This window comes from Grus americana, chromosome 16 (genome assembly GCF_028858705.1).
Source record: "Grus americana isolate bGruAme1 chromosome 16, bGruAme1.mat, whole genome shotgun sequence".
NCBI classification, from domain to species: Eukaryota; Metazoa; Chordata; class Aves; order Gruiformes; family Gruidae; genus Grus; species Grus americana.
This window is the reverse complement of record NC_072867.1, coordinates 10,353,938-10,379,569: the sequence shown is the minus strand read 5'-3', so window position 1 is coordinate 10,379,569 and position 25,632 is coordinate 10,353,938. Positions and strand designations below refer to the sequence as shown.

At 42.1% G+C, this 25,632-nt stretch overlaps 1 protein-coding gene across 1 annotated transcript in view; it reads right to left on the bottom strand.

The window, feature by feature from the left end:
• Positions 1-20,727, bottom strand: part of GALNT9 (polypeptide N-acetylgalactosaminyltransferase 9) — a 158,203-nt gene extending 137,476 nt beyond the window's left edge. Inside the window, exon 1 of the mRNA XM_054844821.1 lies at positions 20,122-20,727. Within this exon, the coding sequence (XP_054700796.1) occupies positions 20,122-20,362 (241 nt within the window). The 5' untranslated portion in view covers positions 20,363-20,727. The remainder of the gene's footprint in view (positions 1-20,121) is intronic.
• Positions 20,728-25,632: the final 4,905 nt, after the last annotated feature.

Here is a 25,632-nt window from a genome sequence, read left to right as displayed (position 1 = left end):
TTTTTTTCTTAGTGTTTTCATAACACGTAGTCCAGATTCAGAACACCATTGTAGCAGACGCTACACAAGCCCAGAAAGACAGTTTCTACCCCAAAGAGCTCTCTATCAATACTGAAGACAAGAAACAGATGCAGAAAGACAATCAGGAAAGAAGACAACAAGGCAACATGGATCAGTAAGAGAGGCAGAGGTTGCAGTCAACAGTGTTCTGTGGATTTCATCCTTGTCATAACAGCAAGAAAACATGTTGTTTCATAGCCCACTGGAGGATCTTCTTTTCTACCCCATTGAACAGGTTCTATCGCAATGTGTCCCCCAGACACAGATGGCTGCTTGAGGATGAAAAGGAGAGGATTCCTATGGGAAAGTAACCTAGGGACAGGATTTATAGTCTTCTCCAAAATAGCATGATCAAGATGTTTCTCAAATGATTCCTTTGTAGAAAAGCTTGTAATAAAAGCTCCCTACTCATTCAGGTTATTTTGAGATGATGAAAGGTGGCAGTTCTGATATATGTAAGACAGGTTTCCTGCTGAGAAGGTCAGCAGAACTCCTCCTGTGTCTATAGAGGGAAGGAGCTCACATGGAGATCTCTGGTAAAGCTGTTCCATGCCAAACGCAAGATTCCTCGTGCATGACCTAAGACTTCGGGGAAGAGGAGAGGAATATCTGAAGAAATACAAAGAAAAATGCATAATGAAGGGCCAGGTGTAGGAGACAAACGTAGTAGGAAAAACTCTGTTAATGGTCTTGGCACAAATGTGGAGAATGACCAAGTCCATCCGTGCATACAATAGGCCTGTTGGGGAAAAAAAGGAGCATATGTCCTCGCAGAGCCATTTTCTCTCCCTGACCTACTATTCAAAGGTATTTCACACATGCCACTGCTGGCTGCATCAGCCCTTTTACATGCCTAATTTTTTGTTCATTGGCTTAGCAGAAACAGTAGCATTGCGTAGGCTACTCCCTCTCTAGACACAAAATTCATTAGTGCTTTTTAATTGGAAGAAATACTGTGTTTTTATGTACAGATATCTAATATCAAAAGTAATTGCTTTTGTAGAATACTCATTTGGAGCTGGTTTCCCCTTGAGATGAGAAAATGTATTCTAATTACAACAGATAATTCAGGAGCAGATAAACAGATTGACGATTGGAAGGACCAAAAAATAGGAACTACACAGACCACTGGCGATGAAGATAAAACCCCATTTATGAGGTAGAACACTGATCCCAAGCCTATAGATAATAAAAAGATGCCAGAGTTTTGTCAGAGCCTTCATGTAAGCAAAATCCATTTCCTAAAGAGCAGGGATCCTTAAAACAATGGAGATCTGTGTGACACATTTTTAAACTTAAATTTTGATGGGGAAAAAAAAAGCATCTACCCCATATGCACAATTCTACATTATATATGTGCGATTCTGATTTTTATTTTAATTTTAATGATCAAAAAGATCATTCACAGAGAAAGATCAGTTTGTTTTCTTTAAATAACAGATGCCAAGATTCTTCTAGAAGTTTTAAAATCCCAGCCGACTTGTGGCTTATGCTGGTGAAACATATAAAATGGATTTTTCTCTTCAGGGCTTTGGAGGAAAGCCAGAAAACTCCTCCTCTGATGATGGCATAAATCTGGAGTTGGGAGATGGGGAGCTGAAACGTTGGTGTAACTGCCCAGCAGCCCACTGATATTAAAAGGAGACAAAAATCTGAGTGTCATCAGTTTGTTATCTGGTCTCTGGCAGTAGCCAACACCTGAGGCTTCAGAGGAAACGAAACACAAATCATAGAGCACTTGGCCAATTAAACTCTGCACAGTCCCTGGAAGCAGAGTTCCCTTCTGAACCCCATAGGCAGGTAACTAAAGCCCTGAAGCATAATATTAGATTACCCTCATTATCTTAACTCGGACAGGTAGAAATAGGGCTTAAAACTACCCAGTGCCATTTAAAAGCCCAGCCACTAATAGTGGATTCAATGGTCTCCTGCAGCAATGAATTCTCTGGTACTGTCACGGTCAGAGTGTCACTGACTCACATGAAATGGATCATCTGTATCAATATATTAGATTTTCTTTAATTTTTCCAGGGAAACAGAGGTGAGAACTCCTGGGGAAAGTGATCACTAAAATGATAACAGAGCCATTCTAGAGAAAGGGAAAGGGAGTTCTCCTTGAAAAGCTCCCAAGGTGCAAGAGCTAAAACTTTGGGGCTGTTTAATTAGATTCAGAAACCAGCTGCTCCAAGCCAAGTTAAAGGGTTTTCATTTCATAAACGAGGAAGAGATCTTTTGAAACACAAGGAGTTTGCTTGTGTGAGTCAGAGGTAGGGAAGGGAAGCAGCGGACCGTTGCAGGAAGGGAGTTCTGACCCAAGGTCTGACAGGGCAGAGTCCACAGCTGAAAAGATGCTGTTGGATACAATGACATTTTCTTGCACCTACGAAGGTGACTGCATGTCTCTAACTGTTAAAAATACCCCTTTCGTTTCTGATGCAATTCTGGATGAGAAATCCCTGACTGGCCTATTCTCAGACCAGCTCAACTACAGCAGTAAATCCCACAGGGTTAGGTTCCATAAGGAAGAAATTATCTTTAAATACAAGCAATCTAAAAAAAAAATCATATCTATCTAACTTCAGGTCCTATGCAGGCTTGTACTACTCTAGACTCTATTGCGTTGATATTAAAGTCTAACCTAACCAACAGCTGTATCACATCTGACATTGCCGAGCCTGCCAAATTACTTCCTTTCAGCCCAGGTTTCAGTCAAGCACCCTTGGGACTCTTCTCTGTCTCAGAGGGATTGTGTCCAAGACAACGGAAGACTCTTCTCTGCCTGCTCAAGGGTGTTTGGTGAGCTCTCGACAAGGGCCAGACAAGCCCATCTCCTGCAGCATCATTTTGCAATCATGCTCCACATTATTTGCAGACATTCATATGCCTCCCTGCTCATTTACCTAAACAGCCTGCTATTAAATTATACTAACATAATCACACAGGCAGCTTTCCCAATAACAAAGTCGCATACAACACTTGCCATTTGTATGACTGAAAAGCTCCCGGTTGTTCAACTCATTTTACACAGCCGAGGACGACAGCCGTGGTAGCTGCTGGAACTTAAAAATCACATCGTGCTTGAAAGTAGGATCTTGATTTTCGACAGCTGTGAAATTAGTCACCAAGTCCACGTCTGGCAATGCAACCACAACAAAGAGACAACATAACACCTACAGACATGCTGGCTATGTCCACTGTTCTCCAAGAGTGACTGTCTCGTGTCTTGGTTGGCCATGAGAGAATCAAATGATCTGAAAAGGTCCCCACTTTTGTCAGCGCAGTGCTGTTCTTTATCTGCTCCCTCTCAATCTTATCATCAGGCATTTCTCCTTGGGAATAGAAGAGAACAGTGGCCATTGAGGACATGAGATTTCAAATACTTCCATCGGATCTCTTCAAGGGGCCACACTTGAAAACCAGTTGATTTGGACACCAGTTTTGACAGGAGCCAGAGAGCACCTTGATTCCTCCATTTTCCTTCCAGTGTGATATTGCCTTATGGGCTCTTTAAAGGTGACATACTTTTCTTTTGCATCATTACACAGCACTATTGATGGCTGGCTTCAAAAACATACTCATTTTCCTGACAGACTGGCTATTTTACATCTGTAGATATGTGTATTTTTCTTGAACTGTGTTTGTGTGCTGCTTTTTCAGGCGCATCTTTGACACCTCTCAGAGTTTGGCTCGGAAATTTGGTTTGAGATAGAACTTGTGTCTCTGCTTTTCCTCCCTTCACTTTATTTTCATATCTCGTGTCAACATAGAGTACAGCTGTGCCTTGCCTGTCAATGCCAGGCTGCAGTGCCTCCTTCCATCAACCTCTTAATAGGCATATGATTTAATTTTCTACCAGCAGGACAAGTCAGTTCAAAACCAAACACAGGACACATTTGAAACAGCAAAAAAAATACAGCCCAAAATCCAGCATCTGAACCAAAATGCTTACAAATCAACAATTTATGGCAGTTTTGAAGCTACAGTGGTTAAAGAAAGTTTCTATGCAGAGAGTCCTAATCGGTGAGATAAATTGGCAGCCACATTTACAGCAGATCTATCAGAGGATGCACCACAACTGAAGGTCTGATTCTCTCCTGCTCACAGAGGAGGAGGAGGAGTAGTCCACAGTGCTGAGAATCATAATTGTTTCTGAAGTGTCTTGCTATTGTTTAAGGAAATGTTGAGCCAGGATTTGGTTTTGGCTCTAGAGAGAAGTGTTCCCTCTTGAAATTCATAAAAGAAAGCCTATTTAGAAATGAAAGACACAATGTTGCATAGATAGCTTAAAACATACAATTAAACAGGGATTTATCAGGGAAAAATAAAAAGAATTAGGTACCACATTCTCTGGAAGAAGTAAATCAAACGATGAGATAGTTTTGCAAAAGAAAGGAGAAATGAGGATAAACAGCAATTGTCAATAAATTTGAGAAAATAGAGATATAATGTTAGGGAAAAAATATTGGCACAATGTTTTATTTAAAAGTGGTAATAAAAACATTGCTTACTTTGATTTCTGCCCTTTCTGGTTTATTGCTGATATAAAGATAAATTGACTTAGACTTCCAGGAGCAGGAAAGCTACGATCCACTGTTACAGGCACTTTAAAAACCAGCACTGCTATAACACCTGAATTCATAATTACAAGATTGGCTTCATCGCATGTTGGTATTTTTACGAATTGATTGTGACCTACGGCTAGTTTAGACCCTGACAAACTCACCGCAAGACAAAGCAAGCTTTGTTTGACAAAGGCGGGGTGCATTTTGGAACGACATGCTATTTTGACCCACCTACAGAGCATGTTTAACTCTATCACACATAAAGAATTCTGATCATACATAAAGACATTGGCTGAGTTTTCGAAATTGCAGCTCAGACTTCTCCAATTTACCTTCCTAAGACCACTGACTGCAATAGTGCTTATCTGCTTTCCACCAAGGCAATGTAAAAAGAAATTCAAGTTTTCAGAGACTCAATTTTTCTTCAAGCTTTCCTTTCCGTAGAAATTCCATAAAAGAATGAATGTTCTTGTCCCCTGATGTGTCTCAGGTTTGTACTTATGACTACATTATGAGGTGTTAAATTACACAGTAAAGAGAGAAGCGAAGACAGTGACAGAAGGTGCCTTTATACAGGAGAAGAAGATCCTTCAGTGAAGAGACGGGTAAGAACCAGAATTTGAATGTCAGAAAAATGAGGTCTGAGCTTATGTCTTGGACTCATCACTCCTCAAGGACACAAAGCAGCCATGCTATCCGGTCGCGTTTAAACTCCAGGTCAGACCCACATTTCCCATAAACAGAAACAGCTTTCCAGCACCAAATGGTCCCAGAGAAAGCCACTGCTGAGCCTCCTGGGCCATGAGGGGTAGCTGACGAGATGAGCAGCAGGGATCATTTTCTGCTCCTCATATAGTTTAATCAGTCAGTCACTACTGAAAGGTAATGAGACAAACTAGTGGGACCCAAACCTGCTATTTTAGGAAGCTGAAAATAAAGGAGGCTCTCCTGCAGTACTGGTGTAGTGTCAGGGAAATTTCATGCTGCCGTAGTTATTAACTGAAGTAAGCAGGAAAGCAAGAAAAAATGCTTGTGTTAACATCAGCAATTAACAGAGCAAGCAGAGGAATTCAATGTGAAATCTGAGTCGGGTTCCTTTAAAAGCTAAGAACTTGATTTTCATGTTTGTGTTTAAATGAGTAAAAATCCCATTTGTCACCGATACGATTTTTAGCTTGGTTTGCTAAGAAAAATCAGTTTGCAGGGTCATGCTGTCTGAATTTGTTGACCAGTCTGCTTCCCTCTCTCATACCCTCCCCTCACCCCTGCTCGTTAAATTTTGAGGACTGTGTCTAATTTCAGCCAAAGCTTGGCAGACAGTCAGAGGTCTCCAAAAATTACATTTCTGCAAGTGTCACAAAAGTCGACATCTGGGAAGAAAGTGGCATTAAAATGTTCCTACTGAGAGAACAGGTTCAGTGAAAGATCAAATATAGGAGACCTCTCGGAGCTATTAGAGACTACCCAAGAATTCACCTTTAGGATACCAACCCACAAGAAAGTGAGCTTTCTTGCTTTTGCTGCTGAAGGAACTAAATACTTATTTTTAGGATTAATTGTGGTAATTACTGGATGTCTAGGTCTGTTGGATGTCTGGCTGTTATTTATACCATTGATTAACAATATCACGAGGTAAGACACTGCACAGACTAGTCTGGACTCAGATCTCCTCACTTAAATAGAGGACACAGATAAGGGGGGGGGGGGGGGGGGGAGGAAAAGAGCAGAGAGATGAGCTGGCACCCCAGCTACAGAGCAAAGGAAAGGCACGCCTGGAAATGAAGCCCAGGTCTCCTAAGCCTGCGTCTCATATTTCGGCAACTCTAAATATTTTCTCAAAAGCTAACACTGAAGCTGCTCCTGTTTCCGTGAGCTTACACACGCTTCTTGTCAAGTCTTAGCGGCAATCTTGAGAACCAGGTTAAGTGCTAAAACGTCGTGGTTTTGGTCACAGGTTAGGAGATTCCTAATGAAATAATGAGGTATGTCTGTGACCCCATTTAAAACCAGTTTCCCTGTAAAGATACCATGTTAAGGAAAATTCACATGGAAATGCCTGCCTCACTAAATTAGCACTTCTTCCCTTAGGAAGGGAGAGACACAGACTGAGAGGTGAGGCACCATGACAGCAGGACACACGACTCCATGCAACTCTGCCTGTTTCCCCTGGCATTTGTTAAGGAATTAATTTTGTTTATAGTAGGGGTGCTTTTCCCTCCCCACCTTTGAAAGGAATATAAAGCAAGGTATGATCCCAAATCCACACAGCCTCATCAGCAGAGTATCAAATAAAACCTTTTAAAAACAAACAAACAAACAACCCCCCCAAAAAACCACAACAACAACCCAGGGAATTTGTCCGTTCAGTATCTGTCAAAATACTTTTAAAAATAATCAACCTCTAGTTTCACAACTGTATGCTGAGACACTCGCATCTAGCATAGAGACGCCATGGGCATGCTATATCACCCATCAAACAGATTACAGGCATCTTCCTCCAGTTCAGGGACAAAAACAAAAGATCACACACTGACGACTTTTCCTAAAATAAATTTCTATCCAGGAATATCTAGTTTTGTTTTCTGATAGTGCAGAGGCTATCTCAGCCTACCATCACACAAAGCATCGCCTAGTCATGTCTAATTGGCGTTGATCTTGCATTAGCTGTTCTGTCCTTTGGGCCCAATTCTGGTCTTGCTACTACAGTGCCATAAGTAGGCTATGTAAGAGACGGCTCTCATCACTTGAAATTCTGGTCCAGAATAGTTATCAACAATCTACATTAACATGAATTGTCAAACCATGTTACGGGCTTTACCCTTATTCCAGTCCACTAATCCCATGCTAACTTCATTGACTCTAAGCAACTCTAATAAGAATTTTACAAAGTATTTCAGTGGTCTCATTCTTCCACAGCCTCCACTGTGTCTGTAAGACAGCGGTATTTGTTCCCCAGCTTTTGTCAGTATGATCAAAGGCTGAGAGATGCCTAAACAAGTAGTCCTGTAACGTATGCAAAAATGCCCTCTGCAATGATCAACGCCTGCTCCGAGGGCTGCATCGCTCAGCCTGTGTCCATTGGCATGCCAGGCTGCACCATCCCAGCTTCAAAGTTAGGCCATGTCTTTGTTCTCTCATGAATATTTCTCCTTCATTTCCGCATATTTTCTGCTCACTCTTCTTACTGTGCAAGGAAGACTTAAAAAATCTTCACTTTGTGAACTTTTTAATGTGTGACAGTAAGAGGGAGACAAAGAATCCAGTTATTAGGCAGATCAGGTTCAGAATGAATCACAGAAGAAATTTTTAATTCCCTGACCTCATCTAAGAGGGCTCTCTGCAGCCTGGCTTAGGGTTTTGTACATCTGAAATGGGAACATGGCTGTGAATATGGGAACCATCCCAAGCTGACTCTTTCCGAAAACAGAAGATTTTACATATAACCCCACTGGATACTAGCATTATAAAAGCCACTTCCGTTCCAGAATTAATTTTCTGTTGAATGAAAATGCATTGAGCCAGATGGATCTGTTTCAGGAGGAGGATCAGGCTGGCACAGGTCTAAAAATCAAAGGTTATTGGTTTTGTGTATTCAAAGCTGGAGTAGCTGAGAGCAAAGTGTTCAGTGCAGGTGCTGACACGTTCAGGTCTACACCTAAAGCAGTATCCCAGGAAGGATGTATCAAGTGAGTTGGCCAAATATTAAATTGAAGACAGGCAGGAAATTTCTAATTAACACCTGCAAATCTTTTCACTGCTCCCTACAATAATAGCAATGAATAAACAAAAGGCATTCTTCAAGCGTTGAGAGAGCTGCAACCTCTAGCAGATGCAAAAGGTCACTAAAAAGTGGAAGAAAAGACTGGTCACCAGGAAGAAATACACAAGCAGGCTCCAGTGGAGCATTGGCTGCCCACACCCCTGAGACAGTGCTGGATGTCAGAAGCCTAAATCCACAGACCTGGATTCAGGGGGTTCTCCATGTGACACAGAAATTATGTAACAGAACTACCAAAATGCGGTTTCCCATCCCAAGGTTAACACAGGCTAACACCTAAACCGCTCACCCAGTTTTCCAAACCAAACCCACTCATTGCTTGCGTAAGTTGTAAGTGCCAACTATTTCAGCAGTTAGGCAGCTTAGCATTAGGTTGTTTAATAACTTGAACATGGTCAGCTCGCTCTTACCTCATACTCCACTCCCATCTGCTACATGGAGCCACCTGCAACCTATCATCATGTTTGAGGATTAACAGCTTTGTGCAGCAAAATCTGTTTTTCCTATTAGAGGTGTGAACAGTACCTAGTCCCTGCTCAGCACCGCCAGTCCAGTGCTTGCAACACGAACACCACAGGGATACGTAAGCCTCGTTGGGCAGCTGATACCAGCACAACGGGTATCAGCGTCTTTCACCAGCAAGTTTGTGCTTGTGGGAAGTCACCAATGGGATTGAGTTTTGCAGGTGCAAAACTGTGCAGCTACCAGTAGCCTCACTTTACACAGGGCTGGATAACTAGAAATCTGCCTTACAAGGAACCTATAAAGCAACTGCAAATTTTATTCCCGAGGAAGACTAACCTTTGGGTTATACAATGCTATTTCAATTGGGGATATTTTTAGACTTATCACTGCCTTCAGTTCAGTATGCACAGGAAAGAATGCCGCCAATCTTTTCTACAACACAGGCTTGCTTGAAAATGAGTTAATGTAACAAAAAATACATTTTTATTTACAAAAGCTTCACATCCTAGAGGCATATGAGAGCTGTAGAAAAAATAAATTCAATTTCTAAAAGGGCAGTGAGGCCCCATTGCCAAATAAAATACAAAACCAGCATAAAGAATCCAGATGAAAAACAACCAATTAACCCTATCACCCCACCAAAAACGCCACAGAGACAAAATGAGAAGCAAACTTCTCCAGCATTGCAGGAGAGGGCTTTCCAGCTGTCATGGTGGATACCTTCCAAGAAAAATGAGCTCCTGTGCAACAAAGCCCCTTTTGCTTTGGGAATGGTACGGCAGTACCTTGACTAGGATGCTAGTCTGGGCTGAGGAAAACAGGAATTGGAGACTTTGCACAAGTTCCAGTTTTTGATGCATTCCAAAGTGCTCTAATGCACTGAGGATAACTCCTAGGTGCTAGTATCTGGGGTTCAAGCTGAGTGCTTGCAGCAAGGAACTGGTCTCCCTCCAGGGCTAGATCAAACCTCTGGCTGAGGTTTGGGATAGGGCTAGTCAGCAGAGGATGCTGAAAAGGTGGGAATGAAAAGTCTTATCTTTGCTTTAAAGTCTGAAAACATTTGCCCACATAAGACCCACAGGTCTAAAGAATGCAGCACAAGTCTTATTCTTCACCTGAAGGAAAGGGAAAGTTATATGATCCTCCTTTTGTTTTTATTTTTTAAACAACATACTAGTGGTTAAAGCATTCAGCTCGGATGCAGATAACCCATACACATTTAATTGCATATGCACGCTAAAAATACTTATTCAATCTTGAGGAGAAGTCTAAAGTGAAGAGCTTCTACCATGCAGGCACTGGCTGAAGGATGAAGCAGCACAGGCAGCAGCTGAGGCACGGGGGGTTGTGTCCAGCAGCATACGTAATGGACAGGGTGCGAGAAGAGGACTCGGTTTTTCTCTGTGGTAGGTAGATAGTACTGTGCAGTGTTGTGGAAACAGATAAATCAATCTCTGAACAAAGCTTGCTCAGATACCAGGAGGAATACAGCCACGATAAGGCTGCTAATCTGACCTCCTGGTCTGTGTACTTCTTTTTGCAAAATGCAAACTGGACCCAAACAGCACAAACACAGAACCAATCAAAGACTCCTTTCCGGGGTAAGAGGTAGAAACACAAAATTCTCAAGATCTATACTAGAAAGGGGAATCACTTCAAATCCTTCAAGGAGGAAGGATCCTGTTCTCAACCACAATAAAGTAGTACAGGGACACAGCATGAATTTGTCATTTGTACTACATATACATCATCATATCTAGCCAATATACTGTTCAACCTGTGGCAGAAGTACCTTCGTTTGGCCAAATTTACTACTGGAGTTACTATGCTGATAACTACTGGCTGTGCTGATGCTTCTGGATCAATAACACGGATGAATTTAGGCAACTGACTTCAGCAGAACTAAGTGCATGGGTGAGCTGAGGAGAATTTGGATCACTGCTGCAGGCATAAAAACCTATTTGAGCAAGTTACCCCATCCAACCAGCAATATCTGTCGCTGTCCACATGATGCACCGCTGACAGCAGAACAGGGGTTGGCAGGATCTGTGGTTTGCTTTGAAAGCAGTGTCAAATTTTTACCTGAACAGGATTGCTAACTATATCACAGACATGGTTTTTAACAGTTGTCCCCAGGAACAAAAACTAGTAACACACTGGTGATCCCACAGGGACCAGCTCTGTGCTTCCTGAGTCTATGAAGTCTGTGACAGAGGATACCCCTCACAGGTGTCTCTGCATAGTCTAACACAACCCTACTACTCTGTAGGTAGTATTTGTGTTTCACAGTATCTGAATATTTAAAGAGCTTCACAGAAGAGACAGACCTCGCGGGATCCATTTTCTTCCCTGATCAGTTTATCAGACATTAAAGACTAGTTGGGAGACCTTTTATGCTGCTTGTACCAAGCCATGATTCAAATGTAACACTAGCAAACCTGGCTTGAGTCATGCCTTATGAAGCGTGAGAGACCCTCGCACTAGTGAACACTTATTCTCCTGAGTACTCCAGTAAAGGCAACTGGATTGCCTGTATAAGTAGCTCTGAAATGTAAGTAGAAGGTAGATAATTAAGTTCCGTGGCTGCCTTTTGCCTACACAGGGTCACGTTTTCTCCTCTCCTTCCTGCTGCAGCTAATTGCCTGAAGAGGGGAAAGCAGTGGTTTCTACAGCCAAGGAATTGTCCTCCTGGAGCAGAGTCCGGTGGCACACACATAACAAAAGCCTTTACATCAGCAGGTTCTTTCCACAGACATGTCTTGGCCTTGCAGAGAGGAAGGAGGCATCAGGGATCTGTTGGGGGATAGCATGGCTTTTGCCAGTGCTGTAACTATTTCACAGCAGCTATTCAACCCAAAGGAGATACTGGCATTACAGCAGCCTCTCGGGCATTTGCTGTAACATTTAACCCAGGAGGTTAAGACTGAAGCAGATGCACTAAAGAACCCAAAGGCCCAACATGTTCCTTTATATTTTAGGCATATTTGATCCACTGAGGTTGGGTTATTTAGATGGGATTTCCAAATGATGCTGTGAAATAGGTAACCCTCTCCTGTAGTATTCTGACACCAAATATCTTTGCCCGACAGAACTGTTTTTAAGTAGCAGTGCTTAGAGAAGCTGTTTCAAAAATCTTTTCCTTGGTTTAGTTTTCTTAATCATTGCCCATTCTCCCAGGATGACATGCAAATTACAGCTCAAGTATTAAAAGTATAAATCAGACTGTGGTGGCAGGGCTTCTAGAGAACGGCTCCTTAGGAGGTGGCGCAAGGCTTAAAATATTCAGAAATCTATAGTCTCACCTTTTCAAAAAATGTTTTGCTCATTTACTTAGACAACTCTTTAGCCCCTGAGAAAACTAGGCATCCACATTGGTCATGATGACAAAGCAGAATCAGTCTATTGTCTCCTCAGCTATCTACTCTGCAACTGCCCTTGGACTCTCCTCCAAAGCCAGTAATCAAGGACATACTTGGAAAAAAAATAAATAAATCTATATTAGACCTTTTGCCATTTGTCAGAGATTCCCAGAACTGGCCCTCTTCTACTGCATCATTTCACTAAGGTCTCCCCTCACTGAGGACACAAAACAATTCATAGTCCTAGGCTCATCCTTGGCTTGAGAGCAGATCCCTCTGAACAAGTCATCCAAGTAAAATAACGGGAGAGGGTGGTAGCCACATTTGCTTCGCAAGACAGCTTTGCAAGACTGGGCAGAACACACACAGAGCAGCTTAGCCTGATGGCAAACAGCAAGCAGTTCCCTTTATCCCGAGGACACCCATTTCTTCCTCTTACTACAAGACCAACAGACTTGTCTATAGTCATTGAAGTGAGCCCTCTCAACGCACATTTCAGAAAGATGACATGAGAGGCATAAACAAACAAACATACACAATTATTCAGAAATTGAATGGCCTGAGAAATGCAGTAAGGGGGGTGGGAAACTGGTGTGAGAGCTCCTCTGGATGATCCACTGGATTTCCCAGAGAAAGTGCTACTGCACTGTCTTTCAACACATAGCAATAAGTCCAATTTAGCTAAACCATGTGGAATAAAAAGCTAGTGCAAAGAACCACAGAAGTACAAGTCCACTTCCCTCACCATGGGAGGAGAATGTCAAAGAGAGGGATAAGAAAGCAGAACTCAGCTCCAAAATACCACTTCTCTGGACATCTACAGACTTGCATAAACACACACAGCTCGTGCCATTTAGATCTACACCAGATCACAGGTGTGACATCACTTCAGCAAGCCAGCTAGTGAAGCTCAATTTGAAGAAAGGACCATTTCACCACAAATAGGAATCCCACCCTCAATTCTCTCTGTTTTAAAGGACCTCTTGTTGATGCAAATGAAGGCCCTTTCCTACTGCTTCAGAGTTCAAAAAAACAAGGCCAGAGAAGTTGTACAGATTATCCATACCACACTCTTGTACGCTACCAGTGTGGGTACTGTGGACAACGAAAGAAGACAGAACAGAAATTAGAAGTAAGCCAACACTGAAAAGACAAAGCCTACCAAGCTTTGAAGCTATCTTCACAGGTGAAATTCCATACGCTTCAGTGTACTGGAGAGTTTGCTAATAATAACTTGAAAACCTAGCAGATTGGACTGAGAAACAAATTATAGAACCAGGATTGTCACCTTCATCCTCAGCAGTACTACCATGCTTTTAAACTCAAAGTAACCCCAGCTAAATGAGAAGACCTGAGACCAAGTTGCATCATGCTGCTCCCTGATTACTCCCTTCTGTTTCATAAGTCAAGCAAAACTTGACTCAGGAGATAGCCTTGCTACAGGTAATTTTTATGCTCTTTTTATGTCCTACAGGACTTGCCGAGTAACCAGCAAGCGTCAGTCGCACTGTAGCTTGTCTCCAAAACTGCATGGGAAACCTGGATATTCCAGAACACCTGAAAGGATAAAAACCATAGGGTAGAAAGACATTTTTTAATCTGTTTGCATCAGCCGTGCTGTCCTTGAAATGGGTTTTGCCTCCACCTACAAGGCTTTCGAATATCCACATCCATTTCCATGGCACCATAGCTATGGGCTTTAGGAAAAGCACATACAAGTCATACACACATCCAATTAGCACTTGGCTGCTTTAGCTCTGTGCTCTCAGGAGAAGATGACTTTGGGTCAGTGGGAGGATCTCTATCTGGTTTTCATTCTCAGAAGCAAAAGTTCTCTTATTTCAGAGGACAGTTTTGATCAATAGGACTACAACAAGGTTGGAAGCCGCTCTGCTGTCATTGGCTTTCTTCCTTCCTGTTCTCCAGAACATCACAGGCTCTTTTTCTTTTCTTTTTTTTTTTTTCCCCCTTTCAGTTTGTTAGTTTAAAATAAGTGATGGAAATGACTACCAAGTGAAACCCCACAAATAATAATAATAAAAAAGTATGCCAAGTATACTGAGAAAGACAGATTGAGTACCCATTAGTAAGGTTAGAGAGGGGCATTAATAAAAACAAGATTTGTTAAACATGACTCATTTCTTTTCCTTCCTTTCATAAATCTTATTATTTCCTTGGAGAACAGCCATGCACTCAGGGGCTGTAACTGCATTCTTATATGATGCTCTTGGTTTAACTACTACCTGCCTTTACTTACTTAAAAAAATCAAATAAACGAAAAAAACCCTAAACTCAAAAAACAACCCTACCTCCCACTATCAAGAATATTAAGCTAAAGCCGGGTCTGCTAATCCTCTAAACCTGTATGGTGGTTATAGATGTGCAACAACCACACTGCAGCTCCTCACTAGAAAGATGACAAACCCATATTTGCTTTTCCAACTCCAGCCACATCTACAAAGAAATGGAAAGAAACTGAACTGTAATACTTCCAAAAGGCAACAAACCCTACATCAGTCAAAGATTTTCTTTCCACCTCTGCAAACATTGCTTTCAATCCCTTATAGTACAAATGATTCAAGTTCTACAGAAATAAATGAGTCAATGATAAAATTACCACATGATTTTTCTGTCAAAATAAGCTTTCTTCCCAGCTACAAATGCAAAAAGCAGAAACATTACATAAAAAAATAGTTACTAGTATATGAAACAGAGAGTACAGGGAGAGACTTTAAAAACACTGATCTGCTGCTGGAATGGAGATATATTTTTTGTATTTGCCAATATTTTGAAAAGTTGAATGCAATTTTGCCCATTTCACTAAAGAGATTTACCCTCTTTTTTCTACCAAACATTTAGGCCTTTTCTTCTTAAAGTGCCTGAACAGGGTAATACTATTTTGAATATTCTATTTTTACAGGGGCTATTGAAATATTGGCTCATGATGTTTTCTTCCCTGATTTTGGGAAATAAAGCCTTGGCCTTCCTGAAATCACCGATTATTAATTTTCTCAGCTACACAAACCAAGACTAACGTAGCTAAGGCCAATGGGAAGTGGAAACCAGTCTTTTGGACTTGACCATCACTTGGCAATACAGCAGGTCAGGCCTCTAACAGTTTTCTTACCTAAGCTTGAGTAACTGATCCAGAACAACTGAACATACTTGTTACATGCTATGTGGTAAACAGATAAACTGCAGCCTAACTTAAAAATAAAAGAAAAAGGAAACGTAGTTGGTGTTTTTCACTCCTGCCTTCACTAAGCCCAACCTAGCGTTTCTTAAAAAAATCCTCAACACAAGATGACACGAAGACGCCTCTCACCAGTACAAGGAAAGCACATGGCTGAGAGCAGTCCCCACAAATACATTGATACTTTTGAGATAATTATGTGCTAATTTTGTCAGATGAATGCTAGTATCGGACCATAACCAAATTAAACAGAAATATTATAACATAAGAATCTGTGTGTGGGTATGAGAAGGTGCAGTGTCATTAACTCAAGGCTGGCAGTCACATTTAATCTTACCCCATGCACACGTGGTTTTACCTCTCTTTTCTACAAAGGAACTGAATGTTGCCAGCTGTAAAAGCTTATTTTTGACAAATCTGATGTGGACATTCACACGATTCATTTGCAGCCTGTTCCCGACCCTTACTTTTGATATGGAAATTTGGAACTATTTTCAACCAGCCCCAAGCCTATGAAGAATAAACTGTCCTTTTAAAAATACTGCTGTACCTTTTAAGTATGCAGATTGCCAGGCTGAATTTTAAATGCAATCACTTTGCTTCCAGTACACTCTAAAAATCAGGAGTCACAGTCTGGATGAATCAGTCCTATGCACCTAGGACCTGCTATTTCCATCATTTTAAGCCTGTGTGCTGCAATTACATGAATTGTCCACTTTTTTCCCCCAGCCTCCTCCATGAAATGCATATGCAATATAAAACCCATTTATCATACTGGAAAGTGCTATTGTATTTAATCTTCCCAAAGAGAGCAAAATCAAATTATGATGTGTAAAGAATGATGATCTGCCAAATCCAAGGGAATACTACAAACTTAGCCCTCCACGTCCGCAATAGAACAGGTCAAAGAGGTCTAATGTAGAAGACACGGGTAGGAAGACATGATGTGCGCATACATAATGAGAAGATGAAAACTCTCTTAATCTTTGCAGATTGAATGAAATCTAATTACATGCTGTATTGATTGTTGTGTATTACTGGAAAGAGACAGTGGAAAGGGAAAAAGGCAATTACAGTGAAATTGTAGTCTGACCCTTCAATTGCTTTTGGCATGAAAGGTTATGCTGTAGTCGGGGCATCAAAAATTCTTTATCCTCTATGGTAAATCATTAGCAACAGACTCAGATGCAAAACTGATTAGGAGAAAAATTCAGTCAATTACATCTTTTTTTATTTTTTCCTCTTTACAAAAAATAGAGGCAAAGGAAGAAAATACCAAGGTGTTATCATCATGCCATTTCATGAATTGCTACTAAGTCTATCTGGCATTAGTTCTGTGTTGACTGACAATAAATCATATTCATCAATAGAAACAGCATAGTAAAAAATGAAAAAAAAAAATAGATTGATGAACTAGATCTAGACTAACTCAGTTTTTCAAAATAAAAGTTATACCCAAAGTCAAATATTAAGACATAATATAAAGTTTCACCAAGGAAATTCCACAGACATGTTTCATTGCTCTCCTTTCCCTTTGCACGCTCCGTTCATTTACTTCCACCAAAAGGCAGCAGCAGCTGAGTGTAAAGAAAGCTTTCAGAAATACCATTTTTCTAAGTTGATAGAAATCCAAAGCACGAGCCAACTCAAAACTATTGTTTGGGTGTATGTCTGCACGACTCTGCAGGGAATCATGGCAATTCTCATTCATTCTATTCTAAAAATTCTTGTTCTGCCAAAGACAACTGCAAGGACCAGCTTTCTACTGACTTTCATGCATGGTCCTCCGAGTTGTACACACACCTCCACAGGCATTGTATGCACAGGTTTTATTCAGACTGAAAAGTTAATGAGCTCTCTAGTGATCAGTTTTAGGTTGCCTCTTGATACACTTGTAACGTTACTGCTTGTGTTTATTTTTCCTTGCAGAAGGTACACTTTCAAATAACATTTCTCTGATTACATGAAAACAAATAAGCCTGACAGAAACAAAATTCTGTATGGCTGCAGCTGCAGGGCTGGTCTCTCACAGAAGTGTCTTTCTATTATACTGGATCTTCAACAGAGTCCCTACAAAATCCAGGTAAAGTCTTACCGGTTTAGGACTAATCCAAATAGAAGAGAAAAATGAAATAAAAGAACACTGAGACTTTATTACCAAAAATATAAGATACTTAATAGGTGGCTCTAAATTTGCTGATCTCAAAATAGAAAGAACCAAGAGTAGAAAACTGAAGTACTGATCTGGACAGACCTACTGTAACAACAATGTCGAGCTGGACTCAAACTCCTGGTGCTTGCAGGAGTTCTGGGTATGCAAGGAATTCACATTCCGTATGAATAAAATCTGTACCCATGTCTGTCTCTCCCTATAAAAGTGACTTTGACCCACCTCATTAAAAAGTAACATCTAAGGAGGCCTCAGATGGCTCTCTAACCTTGTGGTAAAGCCGTATACAGGATAATGTCTGGGAAACCTTGCCTGGCAATAGGATGAAACTGCACAGCTCCAGAGCAGACAGAGTGCTCGTGTAATGCCAGTCCTTCCGTGAGACACGGTAGAGCATTGTCACAGACAGGCTCCCTGGAATCTCAATGCTGCCAGAGCAGCATCATGCCCATTAATGGCATAAGTAATGAGTCATGATATTAAAAACAGAATACCAGTGAGCTAAACCCAAACACAGATGCTTGATTCTGATTTCACTTACAGTGATGCAACTCTGATGATTTCAGTGGGGCACGTCCTAATTTTTTTAGGACTTTTTGGTTTTGTTGCCACGAGACCGGGGGGGGGGGGGGGGGGGGGGCGGGGAGAAGAAGAAAGTGACAAAGTATCTTTTCACAATGATGATGAAATAATTAATCCATGTTAAAGTACCGCTGTGTAATAACAAACCAAACCATGTCAGAGAAAAGGGAAATGAAAGGGAAATGAATAGGAAACTTGAACAGCTGGGCTTGGAAAACCTTCTGTATCTTCCCGTGTAAGAACTTTCAAGAAGAAACTGCCTACAGTGTTTATCATGACCTGAAGAAGCAACACAACATTTCAATTCAAGTAATTTCACTGAATTTCCATATCCGACAAACTATTAAAGAAGAAGAAGAAGAAGAAAGTCCCCCAAATACTTCACAGATTACTTCCTGTTTACTGTGAAGCCACAGTCATTACACGCAATGGTGCCTGCCTAGTACGTTAAGGACTCCTGCTGATTCTCCAAGGGATGCTAAGCTGAGATGAACCCAGAGCGGGTAAAAGCCTACCCAAAGTATCACCTATGAACAACACCAAGAACAAATCAATTTGGGCCAAAAAAACCCCATTCAATTGAGGTACAATATAGCTATGATATAGCCCAGAGACTAATCTAATTTAGTTTGGAAACTCTATGGCTTTGTTGAATTTGTGAGGGGGATTTCCCTCTTAAATCCTACATTCTTCAAAACTGCTCCAAAATGCGGTTAGGAAACACAGCTGTTGACACTTTCCCTCTAATTCATGAATGTGTGTTTTTGTGACTAACACCCACACTCCACATTCCCCTTCTCTCTTCCCCATTTATACAGACGAGTGCGTAAAGGGATGCCTGTTCTGTAACACTTGCTGGCATAGACCGCGTATTACCATAAGAGTCTAACCTACCTAGATTTATACGGTCATTCAGAAAGTAGTAATAGGAAATATACTTTATCCTAACCCTCCTATTTGTCTGCATTTTGAGACTACTGTTGCCTTTGTTAAATCAACGTTACGAGTAAGATTTTCACAAGCAGCCTAGAAGCACATTTGGTATACTTAAACATATTTACACTGAAAGTTTTATTTGGTGCTAGACACTGTTACATTTATACTATAATTTCATGTAAAAGTTCACTCCTTCAGCCTCTTCTTGTCCAAAGCACCGATATATTTAATCACACACTTATTTCTTTGATGTTCCACATTTAAAACTTTATAAATCTATACAAATACAAATGCACTTGTTTTGAAGAATTAGTTGCTATATGAAACGTTAGTTGTCCTATAACAACTTTTATGGCTTAGCCTGTTCTAACTACCTTGGAAGTGTTCTTTGCTTACCTACCAAGATTTTTCAAGGCTGATGAATTAGAATGGAATATCATAAAAAGAAGCGGTGGATGCTTCCCCCCCTCACCAAAGATAATGTCAAATTTAAATGGCAAAGTCATTAAGGAAACATATGGGTGCTGTGTTTAAATAGACCATTAAAAGTACACAGTGTAAGAACTCAGTAGAATGTTTTTAAACTAGTTCTGAGATGAAGTGCATGACTTCCAGCTATATCCTAGCAGTGTATTTGCTATACAAACACCTACCCATGCAGAGCTAATATATCCAGGCAAACTATAAAACCTGGTACAGTTTGTAGGGACTTCCATCAGTCCTTAAACCCATGAACTCTGCAGCCTCCTTAACTTTGTATCTATTGAGGGGGTTCTGACTTTGGACCGAGAGCTGGTGGGGATGAAGGAGGGGCTCAACAAATCCCTACAGCAAAACCCTGCAGCCACCTCTGTCCCTTCATTTTCAGCACTTCAGCAGCGGGGTCGGTGCATATGGTGCCCCAGCTTCCCTCCCCAGCGGGAGGACACTGGGGTGCTCTTCCCCAATCTGCACCACCCTCCCAGGACACAGGGCACCAGGGGACCGGCGCTGCATCCCCTCCCAGCCCTCCGTACCATTTAGCTGGTTGTAGACCACTTCCTCCAGGTGGTCCAGGCGCTGCAGGATGGACTCCCTGTCAGCCAGGCTGCCCACCTTGGCGCCGCGGCTCCTGGCCCGGCGGTCCGCGCTCCGGACGATCTGCACCAGCTCCTGGGAGCGGTCCTGGATCCTGCAGTAGACGGAGAAGAGGATGATGCCCACGAAGACCAAGATGTTCACCGTCAACAAAGTTTTGATTTTCCGTGCCACCGCCATGGGAGCCGCCGGCGCGGTGGCGGGGGGCACATCAAGGCGCGGCGGCCTCGCGGCCACCCGGCGCGCCCGGGGCGCGGAGCGGAGCGGAGGGGCGCGGAGCGGAGCGGAGGGGCGCGGAGCGGAGCGGAGCTGTCCTTCAGCACCGCCGCGCCGCTCCCCGCCCGGCGCCCGCCTTCGCCCTGCGGGGGCCGCGCCGCGGCGGGCTGGGCTGCATGGAGCGGGAGGGGCCGCGCAGGGAGCGCGGGGCGCGGAGCCGAGCCGCTGCTGGCTGCGGAGGAGCCGCCGCCGCCTCTCCTCCCTTCGGCGGCTCCCGCTCGCCCGCCCTCGCTCTCCGCCGCCCCAAACGCAGAGCGCCGGTGCGGAGTGACGTGCTCCGGGGGAATCTCATCTACATGCACACGGTGGAGCCGCCGTGCCGTGCCGCGCCGCCCCGCCCGCGGCTCCCCGCCCCGCATCCCGGCCCTGCCGGGGTCCGCCGCCCGCCCCCGGGCCCCGCGGTGCAGCCCCGGCACTCGCCGCTGGATTTTAGCGCGACGGATGGGTGAACGAGCCGTGGGAGTTGCGTGCCTCTCTCCCACGGAAGACACCAATGGCCATTTTCTCTTCATTGCCCACCTAGAGGGCCCTTATCCTGCCCAAGCATCGCTAGAGGCAGTTCCCGAGAATGGACAGGATGAAGATTGTCCTTGCCTACGGGTGCAGTCCCTGAAGGTGAGATGATGCCCCACCCGCCTCACCGCTGCAAAGAAGCTGAAACAAGTTCACATGCTCTCAGCAAGAGAGCGAGCTGCTAACGCACTTTGCTCCGCGGGTTTCCCAGCAGCTGAAGTACAACAGTGGCTAGTGATCCTATGTGGAAGGGATATGGCTGGGACCACGTGCACATGCAAGAGAAGTTCTTGCCAAGCATATGCTGGTGGAAAAAGCAGCCTAGGCCCTTACACTTCAAGCACACATCCAGTGACTGCTAAAGAATTACGAACATCTCTAAGCTTGATACCTATGGACATTAGATAATCCCTTTCAGCTAGCAGCTTCTCCATTCATGCTCACAGTGGCCCCTCTCTGTATACCATCTTGCTCAGAGGGTTGCATGTGGTAATATAAACCTGGTTGTGGGAATTTTTTTACTTTCATCCTTCCTTCTTGATTTCAGGAGCTGCCAAGCTCAAAATCCAGCAAAAGTTATAACCTCCCTGAACTTGTGATAACTTGGCAAGGCCTGCTCAGGGTTTCCCGAGGTATAAACCCTCCACTGCTGTCTTACTTCTGACCTTCCTGTTGCTCCCCTTCTGCAAGGCCCTGGAGGGTGCAGTTTCTTTGAGAAGACATGCGCTTCTGTCTTAGAGCGATTCTCCCCTTGTCTTTTGGGGATCACTAATGAAATCTGCGTTGGATGGATCAGCAGTGCAGAACAAGCCTAGACTAGAGTTTCACCATAATCTAATCTTATCTCTGGCAAAAGATGCCACAGGTTTCTGCAGTCTCATATCTTGCAAATAGGCAATGTCTCTATAGAAATATGTATAGGATTGGGTTACTTCCTACAGCACACTTCCTTCTTAAACACAAATAATGCCTAAATGCAGGGTCAGATGTTCTTTCACTGAAGTAGTAGTAAAACTCTCAGCTCAACAGAAGCTCAGAACCTGCAATTTTCCAGTGTTTTGATTATTTTAGTAGTATTTTTATTGCAAGTCTGTCATAGCATTATGTTTTCCTAGAAAATACCAATTTGGTTTAAAAAAACATATTGAACTAATGCTTAAGTGTAGCTTATTAAATGTCTCCACAGCATTTAATATATTATAGCAACACCTGCTGGTCTCGATATGGTTAAGAATCTGTTAGATCATTATAAACTTCAAGTTCACAAGCTGGCCACAAGAATTCAGTTTGGATTCTGACACGAGAGTATAGCTTGTCCCAAGAGTTGTAAAACACCTTTGACTGTCTCAGCGAGTTTACCAAATTTTGATGGTTGGTTTTTTGGGTTTTTTGGTTGGTTGGTTGGTTGGTTTTTTTGCATAACTGCAGTTTTAAATGGGCTCTTTCAAAGACGTGATTTCATCCATGATTGATCTGGGTCAAAGAGTTGTTTCCTTTTGCTAAGTAAATGTTCTTAAATGGTCAGCTTAAAATAGTCTACAATGTGTAGAGAGGAATATGAGAACATGCTTATATGGCTGAAACCTTACCTAACACAATCCAAATAATAGCTAGCTCTTATAGATCACTGTTCATTCAGAAATCTCAAAGCAAGTTACAAAAGATATACTATTAGAGCTGACTGAAGGATGGCAGTAGCATTTTTGGAAAAATTTCAAGGTCAGAAAATGTGTTTTCTTTTTGCATTGGAACAAAACCAAAAAGCTTTGAAATATTATCACGCAAACAGCATTGAGCTGAAGCCACTGTTTCCTGCCCAAAAGGATCAGGCTCCAAATTTTCTTCCTTCAGAAAGGTTTATATTGCCAAAAGAAAACTAGATCAAAATCAATATATGCAACATCTGGACTTCAGTGAAAATGCTTTTGTTGAAACCAGTCAGCTCTGATTGCTGACCCATCTTACAAGTGGGGAACATGGGAAGACATTGGTAACTTGTTCCAAATCAACGGAACAAGCCAAAGGCAATGCCGGGATCCCATTCCAAATCACAAATTCAGTTTTTCTCTCTGTCTCGTACTATTACTATCTCTCATTGATATTACTCTCTCACTTATTGATTTTTACTCCTACTCATCTCCATAGGGCTCATGTTTTCACTCATATCTTCCAAGATGGGTTAGGAAGCTGCTAGAAAGAAACACCAAGATACTGTGTATTCAAATTACAGCCTATAGCTGATCACACCCTTTACATCTCTCTGCTATCACTGTGCTCAGCCAGAATAAGTACCTGGATGAAGGACAGCTGGCTGAAGATGAAGATGATGTTAAGTAGCCAGAGGTAAAGACTCAGAAAACAGTCAGCACTCTAAAATAGCCATCTGTCAGGGGCATCTCCCCTAATGTAGTAAAGATGGTTTATTGCCTTGGGGCACTTCTGAGCTACTACTGGACTGTCAAATAGCTAAGGCTGCAATGATGATGGCATAAAACCCCAAACCTTGCTATTGTCTGTGGCTCTCCCTGAAACTGTGCTTGGTCTTGTACAATGTTGATCTTGCAACAGTTATCTGCTTCTGTTGACTCTTGGTGACTGCAGAACACTCCATCTTGGCACAAAGATGTTGATATAGAAGAAAACTTCAGCTGTTTCTGCATTTACAGTCCTGTTCTGCTTAGCTACTGAGGTCAGAAACAGTAAATTTCACTTCAAACAACACTGAACTAAAAGATTTTGAAAAGAACCTTTAGTAAATGTCTTATAGCCATTATTCACAGAGCCCATCATGCAACTAGTCAAGGCAACAGACTCCAAGTCAGCCCAACCCCAGTTCATGTGGAGCTCAACCAATACTGAGGAACTAGATTTTTTTTTTTTTTTTTTACACTAGCTAGTGAAAACTGTAGGTTGTGCAGCAACTGAATATGATCAAGATACTCATCATCATCTGGACACTTCCCAAGTTCAAGTTCTCCCTAAAAGCAGTCAGAAAAAGTTATTAAAAAAAGACCATGTCAGACCTACAAAGTACCATCTGTATAGCAGAACCCTTGGAATCACCATGCCTTCTGTTGTACAGTCCCAGGTATGGTGGGTAATCAGATAATCAATAACTGACCTGCTGATGAAACAAAATAGGATTTTACTTTTGGGGAGACGTGAGAAGAGGAAAGGGTGACTGAAAAGTTGCTTGAAGGTTTTTTTGAATTTGAAAAAGCTTAGGTTGGAAAAAAAAAATTAAATTCAAGTTAATAACCATAAAATCATTCCTAGCCACTTTTCCAAAAGGACACAAGATTGATTTATCATATCTAAAGAGACATACCTTTCTGATCGTTCTACTGCACGATATGAGACATTTGCAAGAATGAATAATGTGTGGAAGAGATGACTTTGATGTTTAAAGTATTTGAACACTAGCTTTAAAGAAAAAACCAAACCACAGACAAAATATTATGCCAGTGATGATGTGCAATTGTAGATGCCAGCTGTAGTTATTCATGAAAACTAACATCACCTACCATTTTCCTAATGAAATCCCAACTGCATTTACTAGACCATCACTTAGATTTTTAATATAGTCTAATATTTTTCTACTTTAAGTAGTACTTATTTAGAAGAAAACAGCAACAAAACCAGACAGCAAAGTCTTAGATCACTGTTAAATTACCCAGACATACAGAACTGAGGCCCTCATCCTGTTGCAAAGAGGTATTGCAGTCATCAAATAACTGCAATTTAGTATTTGTGCAGACCCCTTCCTACCATCTCTGCAAGAACAGATTTGAACAAACACGATGTTTGCATGAAGTTTTTTTGCACAATCAGCTAGCAAGTTAGGAGAGAAATAAATAAGGAAGCCTCAACTGTCTCATACTTGAGATGTTTCCAACCAGCCTCTTATCTTTTCTGCTGCAGCTTTGGAGAAGATGGCAAGCTAGTATTATAGAGACACAAGAAGGCCAATAGCCAAATAATTCCTCTTGCAACAAGATGCTGCCAGGTCCCAAAGGCTTCAAAAACTGCCAGTCTGCTCATGTTGATGTAGAGGCTTTGGAGCATGTTCACAGTTGACCAAATGCCCGTTATTACTAGCATAGAAGTACTGTGGCCAGGTAAGGCAGCGAGAGGAATCCCCAACTTTGTATTCACCTCACTGCATTATAAAGGCCAGAAACCCGAAAGCTGTGGGGGACTTCCATGCAGTGATTCTATGCTGGGAACATTTAGTGGTGGTTCAGACTGTAAAGGTATATGGTGACTGGATAGCCCTGAACGTAATCAATGTCTACCTAGAGCAGAATGACACCACAGTGTGCTGTGGCTTCAACCAAGATGAATGTGTTTACTTTAATAAGATGACCTCTCTGCTATACTTATTACAGACCTGATGCCATAAGTTTTTATTAGTAGGGTCACAATTACAGTGTGCAAGAGACACTCATTCATAACCAGCAGACCTACTCAAAGCGGTAGGCACAACACAGGGATTAAATATTCACGAGATTAGCCTGGAAGTGCTGAACTTTAACTTCATCTTAAGGATGTTTCTAAATCAAATGAGATGCCTATAAATCTGAACATATTTCAGAAAATACATAGATAGATACATATATCCTTTTAATTTTGGCAGTATTAGTCACTCATTAAGGTTACAC